Source organism: Amborella trichopoda, chromosome 12, assembly GCF_054954075.1.
Source record: "Amborella trichopoda isolate Santa Cruz 75 chromosome 12, AtrichopodaSantaCruz75HAP2 v2.0, whole genome shotgun sequence".
Classification (NCBI taxonomy): Eukaryota; Viridiplantae; Streptophyta; class Magnoliopsida; order Amborellales; family Amborellaceae; genus Amborella; species Amborella trichopoda.
The window spans coordinates 1,238,053-1,247,404 of NC_142347.1; the positions used below are offsets into that span (position 1 = coordinate 1,238,053).

The 9,352-nt window shown below is 35.7% G+C and overlaps 1 protein-coding gene across 3 annotated transcripts; it reads right to left on the reverse strand.

The window, feature by feature from the left end:
- Positions 1-3,482: 3,482 nt before the first annotated feature.
- LOC18427483 (uncharacterized) lies at positions 3,483-8,316 on the reverse strand. Of its 3 annotated transcripts, XR_016046464.1 has the most exons (4): positions 6,676-8,316; positions 5,831-5,966; positions 3,972-4,153; positions 3,483-3,781 (listed from the first exon to the last, which is right to left on the reverse strand). XR_016046464.1 is itself a non-coding variant. In XM_088854489.1 (2 exons), the coding sequence occupies exons 1-2, from the start codon at positions 8,237-8,239 to the stop codon at positions 4,143-4,145; spliced, it is 1,575 nt and encodes a 524-aa protein (XP_088710615.1). In that variant the 5' UTR covers positions 8,240-8,316; the 3' UTR covers positions 3,946-4,142. The 3 variants fall into 3 exon arrangements, 1 of the variants encoding a protein (XP_088710615.1); XR_016046465.1 differs by lacking the exon at positions 5,831-5,966; XM_088854489.1 differs by lacking the exons at positions 3,483-3,781; positions 5,831-5,966 and having other exon boundaries at positions 3,946-4,153.
- Positions 8,317-9,352: the final 1,036 nt, after the last annotated feature.

Sequence of the window (9,352 nt, forward strand, 5' to 3'; positions counted from 1 at the left end):
AGTATCATGAATTTTAGGCGCGATAAATTTTAAACGCAAGCGATCTCATTATTTTGAAAAAATAAACTTTTAGTAAAATTGTGAAATTTTATTTATTGTTAGGAATTTTAAATATTGTAAATCATTAGAAAAAAAAAAAATGTTCTCCCTTATATTGCTTATATACGTATGAGTTCTAAGGATAACAGGAAAGCACTCTTTGATGTTTCTCTTGGAGTAGTCCTTCTCCGACCATCCCTTTTTAAGAGCCTAGTAATGAGGTCTTCCTTCGCTTATATAATTTTTACTTCTGCCATGTAGTCGGCAATTTCAAGGGGCTTGACCATCCGACAAGGGTTAGTTCCTCCAAAGAAAATAAAAAGGCGAGAGCAGAAACTGTACAAAGTAAAGCTTAGGGACTCTAAACCTTGAATCTCTTAGACCATTTTGAAGGTCAAGACCTATATATGGTTCTGATGAATCAAATCTGATGAGCAACTGTAAGTGATCTCATTGTCTCGAAAAATAATATTTTTAATAAAATTGTGATATTTTATCTATGTCAGAAATTTTAAATGTTGTAAATTCTTAGAAATAAATTTATTTTTCTTGTCTATTGTTAGAGAATTTTAGATACTATAAAATTATTAGAAATAAATGTGATATTTCTGCTTTTAGTAAAATTGTGAGATTTCTTTCTACTGTTTTTGAATATTTAGACATTGTAAAATTCATGTGCAAATGACTGCCTTATTATTTGAAAACTGATATTTTTGCATTTGATTATAGCATTGTCTATGAAATGTTTATTTGAGAATTGACATCCGAATAAATTATGATAATTCCGTATTCTTGGATTTCTATAAGAGTTTTTCTATACATACTAGATTGGCAATTATGCTATAATGTCTTTACGAACTGCTACCTTTCTAAATTTGAGCCTTTCTAAATTTGAGCCAAAAATATTTAACTGGGCATTTTTTAAATATTATTGAAAGTGACTGTTATTAATGGTTTCAATGAAATTCATATTAATAATTGCAGTGATATGTTGAGTACATGATATTGCTGCTTTTGAATGTTTAAAGAGATTTAAAAGTACTTATTTTTTTCAATTTTTTAGATGTTGCGGCTAGTCTGGCACTTGAGTATTGGAGACTCTTGCACTTTAAAGAGCCGGAGTTGCCTGGCTTCTAAAGGACCCAGTTTTGGTGGGTCAGAGCCTGCAATATATCTATCTATTATGGAAGCTCAATGGTAGATGTGTTGTAAAACTCTATGATGCAACACCTTGTTGATAAATTGCACATGGAAACACAGTCATATGTTGTGGTATCGTAAGTACTTTATTCTTGAAGTTATTTTGTATTTTTTCTTTTACTTTATTCTTGAAGTTATTTTGTATTTTTTCTTTTTGGTGAAAAGCAATTATCTTGGTCAATTTGATGATCTTTAAATAAAAAAAACTCTTTCCAACGCCTATACGAGAAAGTGTACAATAATTTCGCCTTTCAAGTTCGAGACCCTTTGAATGTCCATGATGGCACTACGCAACGGCTCTAATATAGCTGTTCCAGACCACAACGGCTCTAATATAGCTGGCACAGTGCCACATCCCCACTATCTGCAAAAAATAAACAGCCGCAAACCTATAGGAAAAATCACAAAAGCTATCAGATTTCACATATGATGGTTATAAGTAATTGTGGCCTATTATATGCAAGGGTGCTAACATACGAATGCATTCGTAACTATAGAGGCAAGGTGCACCTTCAAAGTTTATCATGATATATAATTTTGATATAAAATGTTCTTAGGATTATCTCAAAATCTATTTTTATATCTAATTATAAAATTTTAAATTTCAAAAATGGTTAAAATCAAGTAGATCTATAAACATATGAAAATCTTGAAAATGAACGGCGTAGCTAATATGTTGTAAAATGCACTCTTTCTAATGCTTAAAATCTTTTTATTTTTCATGGTCATACATCTCAATGTCAAGATGATCGGTTTTTCAACATTAAAACAACATTTTCTGATGGATGTTTTAGATGCATATGTAGTTCTACATTATAAGGTTGCATCCTCATATAAACTTTTTCACTAATAATAACATGGACTTCTATTCATGTTAAATATTCAAAAAGGGATTCTTTTCATGTTGAATAATTTGAGAAAAACCCTGCTCATCTCGATAAGAGTTGAAATTCATTTTTCAGATTTTTTATCTATTTTTGGAAATTTCAAAACAACTATGGGTCCAGGCTTGTTGGCTAGGTGAGCTATGGACCCCTAGCCTATGGCTGGGCCAATGATCCCTACCTCCAAAAAAAAACCCTATTTAGGAATAATTTTTGGAACTCGAATTTTGGTGATGCAAAATCTTCATCTTAGTGACAAATCTCAGAGAAAAGAAAAAATGCACGCTTCGGGCCTAAAAAATAACATACGATGATAGGAGCATCCAATTTTAGGACAGTCCAATCGAACTGTTGAGGAACTCAAAATTCATTTTCTTTTAATAATCATCTCAACTTGTGATTCTAGGCAAACCTCTAATTTTTGGACTGAGAAAACTCTCCTAAGTAGCTCTTTTGCTTAAGGGAGTAAATGTAATAATGTGCTCCCATGGGTGCACACTATAGTCACTAAAAACAACCACAATTACACAATTTGTTCCTTTTTGGAAAGCAGTGTACATTGTGCAAACAATCAAAACTAGAGAGGATTAAAAAGAGGAGAGAAGGGTCTCAGCGCTCCCTTTAAAGAAAAGAATACCAATAATCCAATCCTCCTCTACACTAAAAAGACTTTATCCTTCTACTCACTCCAATCTCATCCCTAAGCAAATGCAAATTCCGCATAAAACAGGTAGGCCCTTCAATCCCATCTCCTATTGGTAATAGAGTGATGAATAAGAAGAAGTTCCACTCTACCTCCCTGCACATCACACTCTACATCTCCAACAGTGCATAAAAATTTGTCAGAACCTGATAAGAAATTGCCAATCTAGATTGGGAATAGTCTATGACCACATAAGTTCCTGATTGGAATCGGTGATTCATTAAAGTTTACTATATAATATGTATTCTTTACATCAAATAACTTGAATGACTGCTGCGGCTAGAACTGCCAGTCGTTGAACTCAGAGGGAGGTTTGAACCATCTCTAGCGCTCTTTTTGGTTTTCGAATGTTAAAAATATTTTTTTATTTCAACATATACACCGACAGCAATGGGATCGAACACTCGAACACTAGACCTTTTCCGTTTGATAAAGGGCACAAAGTGCTCCTAAGTAAGCCAATTATGCTAGGTGATATAAATTCCAGACATTATACGATATCTAATGTTATATTTTTTTATTTTTTTCTGTTAATATTCTCCGGATCGTTGATCCATACCAATCTGGGTAGGCGATCCCACAAGGATCAGCTGGTGGACGATCCATCCCATCTATCTCTTTTATTAGACATTTTTTGTAGAATGAAAGAAGCCGCATTTGGATGATCTTTCTTCATCAAACATTGATCTCCACATAAGATGATTTCAACATTAAAGAAAGAAACAAGAAACTATTCATAACTACAAAGAAAAAATGATCATGGGAAAATAAATGAAGAACCTTCTTTCCCCCACCACCTGATTGCTGCTTCTCCACTTGACAGGTATATACTTTATGGCGGTTACATTTTCCTCCCAAGAACTACGCCTCTGCTCTCTCTAAATAAGAACTCCACTCTCCACAGAGGCTTGGATGATGGCATCATCAACCCAACACAACGGATTATCCCTTAGACCTGCATAAATTTAAATATTGAAAACAGACACTACAGAGAGAGAGAGAGAGAGAGAGAGAGCAAATCAACACCAAATGGGGAATCAATGACAAGTTGATATCAGGATGTACTTTTCTATTGTATTTTTTGATGTATTAATATTACAACAGGAACTATCAAAAGAGTATACCAATTAAAAGAATTTTCATACCAATTAAATGTTAAAATGTTGCAGCTTTATTAGGACCAATCATAAGAATTTACATTGCCCAAGGCTCAAGAGGCATTGCTCAGTAACCTTCACTCACTCCAAACTTCAATCATGGTAAAGTCGACATGAAGAGCACATACTGCTTGGCAAGATCTTCCAACCCACCGTGCATCATTGATAATCTGTTGAAATGGACAACAAAGAGCATAAAGTCAAACAAACATAATGTATAATTCAACAGTTTTTTTCATTAGGTAAGTCCCATAAGAAATTTTAATCATGCAGACAGGTTCCAGTTCCAGTCAGAGTCTCCTTTCCCTAAGAGATTTGATTGCTTTCAATGGTTAAGAACGGACACAGGGATTATTGAAAATTCCAGATTAGAGAAATCCTAAGAAGGTACACTCAGGCCAATCATTTGAACCCCGAGTCTGATCAAGTACAAATCATACAAGCTTGAAATCAGGCAGAATATTTGTTAGTTTTGGGGAGCAATCTGAAGGTTTCTACTAAGTTTTTGCAGAAAGGTTCCCATATATTTCATAATCCATAAAGCATTGAATCTGTTTTTATATGAAACTATAAAGCAGGGTTGAGAGCATTCTCAACCTTTTAAAGTTGTCTCAACACAACCCAAGGAAATTCAATCTAGATTTAGCTTAATGAAGAGTCATTTGAAGTTTTGAACACTAAAAACAACAACAATGATGAACATAATAACAAATCAGTGACAAGCTATGTTAAATGGACACAGGTACATGTATCAGATTCAAACATAGGTATGGTCGGACTTCTGATACCATGAAAAAGAGGATTTGAGGACATGGGTGCATTATGACGAGACAAACCAAATCCAACAATGTGTTACCAATATACCATGTCATGACAAGTAACAAGAGAACAATCAATTAGACCTTGGTTAGCTGAATCCATAGTTAATATGCATCTAAAACAAAAACGAATATATGAAGTCTCTAAATTGATGCAAGGGAAATCATCAAAAATATCCTTATATTCTTCAAAAATTCAAAAAATACCAGAATTTTTAAAATGATATCCATACCCTAACAGGTCTTTTTTAACCCAATATGTCATTCACGGCTCTAATAGGGCCGTGATGCACTGTCATGGCCCTATTAGGAATATGCCCAAGGCCCCCCACATCCAAAGCATCCAAGGTACCCAATGGGGTGCCTAGGGCATCACGACCCTAATAGGGCTGTGATGGTGCATCATGCTCTAATAGGGCCTTTGGTGCTCAAGGCAAGTGCCACAAGACATTGCTCCGACATCACGGCCCCATTAGGCTGTGAAGGAAATTTCCGTAGACACAAAATTGCTGGGTGTCGATGTAATTTTTTAAAAAATGGTACTTTTTGTATTTTTGAAAAATATAGGGATATTTCTTATAATTTCCCTTGATGAAATTAATTGTTAGTAAACAACGAGAAAAATATAGAGAAATACGTGTCTGACACAAGTACGGCACAAAAACAGAAGAATCCATGTAACATAGATGATAAGAACAACACACAGCAATATTCTTGGGACAGTTTAATTTAGGAAGCTCGAGTTTCTCTTTTAAACATCAGAATTGAAAGGAAGAGAAAATAAAAGGGGAACAGTCCTTGGTATGATGAGACGGATCTAAAAGATAATGCGGACATTACAATCCTTAGTAATTATCAAAAACAAGAAAAGAAAAGACACTACAGTATGCTTGATAGATAAGTGAGATGCTACCTTTGCATCTCTTTGCATTTTTTCCTGATTATTTTCCTTTGTATTTTTCAACAAAAATTTTTCTGCCAATAAAAAAAGAATTTACAGTATCAGGAAACTGAAAGAAAAGCACAAACCTGGATATTCTTTCATGAAATCCATTTGCATGCTTTCTTTTTGGGAGAGCTACCACATGCGAGAAACATCTTTAAAAAAGCTTTGCGTTCAAAGTAGATGCAACATCAAGTGAGCGATTCTTATCTCTTACAGAAACTTCACAAGACAAAAGAAAACAAGAAGTACGATCGTCATTCAGCATTGCAAGCCACGAGAGTGCATAGTCAACAAGCAATTGCAATTTTACAAAAAAACTAGACAAACATCAACATGGACAGATGGCAGGCAAAACACCTTAAAGAAAATGAATAGGACCGTAACAATGAGTACTGGGATTTATTCAATCCAATCTCTTTGTAAGCATTTTATTGTCATGGTGACTAAATGGTAACATAACAAATCTATTGATATTTTTTTCTTTTCCTTTTTGAAAATCATTCATCGGCAAGTAAATGTGGGGTGTGACACAAGAGCTTAACTCCTTTGCCAATCCCATTCACAAGCAAGAATTAATGTACGCTAGGGAATATTTGTGTGCACGGCACATGTTTTTGTGTATGCACATTTTTCTGACCTTAAGACCTCTACAATACTTGTATTTAATGCTAAAGGAGCACGTAAAACACATTTTCTTCGAAGAATACAATTTCATTCCCCTCGCATAATTACAAATGCATTCAAAATAATTTTTCAAATATCAAATTTTGACCCCCCTTTTCAAAATCTCTAGGGAGTGGAGGATTATATGCACCGATGTGCACAATTGCATATGGCAAATATAGCACATAAAGCAAAAAATAGAATCAAAACCAAGGTGCATGAGCTCTAAAAACCAAGAAAACAAGAGCACAAGAATTTGTTTTACCTCTTTGTACAGTCTTTTCTGTTGCATTTTTCATCCGTACAGAATCAACTAATGCTTCACCCACAACTGTATCAAGAACAAGTCCTTTCTCCATCATCTGATCCCATATTTTACAAGCCATTCCCAGCTTTTCATCCCGGAGAAGCCCCCCGATTAGCAAATGATAAGTTACCTCATCAGGTTCACAACCCCCATGCACCATTTCCTCATAAACCTCCACTGCTTCACTCACCATGAAAGCCTTGCAAAGCCCATCTATTAAAGCATTATATGAAATCATATCAGGCCGAACGCCATTCTTGATCATGTTGAAGAACAAGCTCCTGGCCTGTTCAACTCGACCAGATTTACATAGGTGGTCAAACATGGTGGTATAAGTTACAACATCAGGGACGAAGCCCACGTCAAGAATTTGATTGAAAAGCTCCTCTGCTAAGTCAATATGACCTTCTCTAAAGAACCCATTAATCAAAGAGCTATAAGTCACAACATCTGGTGAAATTCCCTTCATACTCATCTCTTCCATCAACTTATAAGCTGTGCCAGCCCTCCTAACCCGACAAAGTGCCCCCACAATAGTGTTATAAGAGACCACATCGAATATCTCTTTGGATTCCATCTTGTCCACCAACAACAAGTAGGCTTTGTCTAACTGGTTTGCATTACAATAGCCCTTCAAAAGTATGTTGTAAGAATACTTGTCGGGATTAATGCCATATCTCTTCATCTTTTCTATCAACTTCTCTGCCTCAAACACCAAATTCTCATTACAACAGTAGTTTAACATTGTATTGTAAGTAACTAAATCTGGGGTGCACCCATTTCGCCTCATAAATGCAACTATTGCCTGGGCTTTATCAATCCTTCCAATGGAACAGAAACCATTTATAAGAGCATTATACACCGGAGTGGTCAAAGCGATTCCTCTAGTTATTACCCTCATCGCAACACCATAAGCCAAATCGACCTTGCTATGCTTGCACAGACCAAAAACCAATGTCCCACAGGCTATCAAATCTGGCTCAAAACCTTTCCTAATCATCTCATTCCAAACCTCCAATGCAGATTGAAACCTTTCTTTCCTACATAAACCATTGATAATGATAGTATATGTAACAGGATTAGGCTTTATTCTTCTTGTCATATCCTCAAGAAGTGTCAAAGCCAAGTCAAGCTTGTTCAACCTGCACAACGAGTTCATGTACTTGTTGTAAGCCCAAATATCAGGAGCATAACCCATCTTATAAATATCTGATAGTAGTTTTTCTATATATTCCAAATCATTTGCATCAGAAAGACCACTTATGAACCTTGAATACGTGAATGTAGTCAATGGATACCCCTTTCTCACCATTCTCTCATAGTATTTCTTTGCCAAATCAAATTGGCAATACTTAATTAGCACTCCTATGAACCTACTATAGTCCCTACTAAAAACTACGCATTTTGATTCAAGCATTTCATCGAAAGTATTAATAGCTAATCCTATGAGTTCTGCCTTGACAAACCCAGATATAAGAAGCCTATAGATCGTCGCGTGCATAACAAACCCGGTCTCACGCATTTTCTCTCTTACAACTGCCACCAATTCAAATCGACGATCCTTTAACAACAACGAAAGGATCGAAGTGTATGTGAAGTAATCATGCTTAAAACCAGGTTGTCTTTCAGCCCAACAAAAAAAGGAGAAACCCAACAAGGAATCAGTCTCGACCTTCAACACTTGATTGGCAATATACGTATTGAGGCTTACATATAGTTCGTTCAATTCTCTCTCTACATCAACTGACCATTTCCCAACCTTAAGGACTTTCTGTATGCGCAAAGCAGCGGGCAAATACAGAGGGTCTTTACTGGTTTGCAATAGTCTTGGTGGCCTTAAAGTAGAGGATGTCTGGTTTCTTTCTCTTCCGATTCCATTAGTATGTGTAACTTGGTTAATGGGGTGGTTCATGAAGCTTAACAATCGACCGTGTGTATAAGAAGAAGAGTGAAGGGGTGCCCATGAGAGGATAGAGAAGGTGGGTACTGTACAGAGAGAAAATTCTTTCATGCATTTTGTCAAACATTGGCTGGGCATGAAACAGTGGTTCATTTACAGTACCATTGCTTACATTTCTAGAGAGAGAATGACAAATCCATGGCTAGAGAGAATGATAAATGCATAGCTTTGTATGAATTATTCAGGGTAAAAATCTTACAGTCGGAGACAAACCCAGAATCTAGCCCAATTTGATTGGGTTTCTCTCTCTAGTTATATAGGGAGCTACCAAGAGGGAAAACGTTGTGTTTCTCTCTCTAGTTCTCGCGCTAGGAAGCGGGCACCTCGATGAACAACAGGTTCAGAATTCCTTTACGCCACCTTCCTACTAAAAAGGGGACATGTTTATGCAAGGTGTCAACCGAAGGGGTGCGGTTTGCACAGAGCCGAGGCTCTAAACGATCAAAGTATATCACACCTTAGACCTTACGTCGAAAAATCGAAAAATGTGGTTTCAATACTGAAAATATCTGTGATAGCTTTAAAATATGGGTGTGGTTTTTATAGAGTTGCAACTTTAAACCGTCGAATTAAGTCGCACCTCTAAATTTTATCATAAAATATAATTTTGGTACAAAAATTTATTAAGGTTATCTTAAAATCTATTCTTATATTTAATTATAAATTTTTAAACTC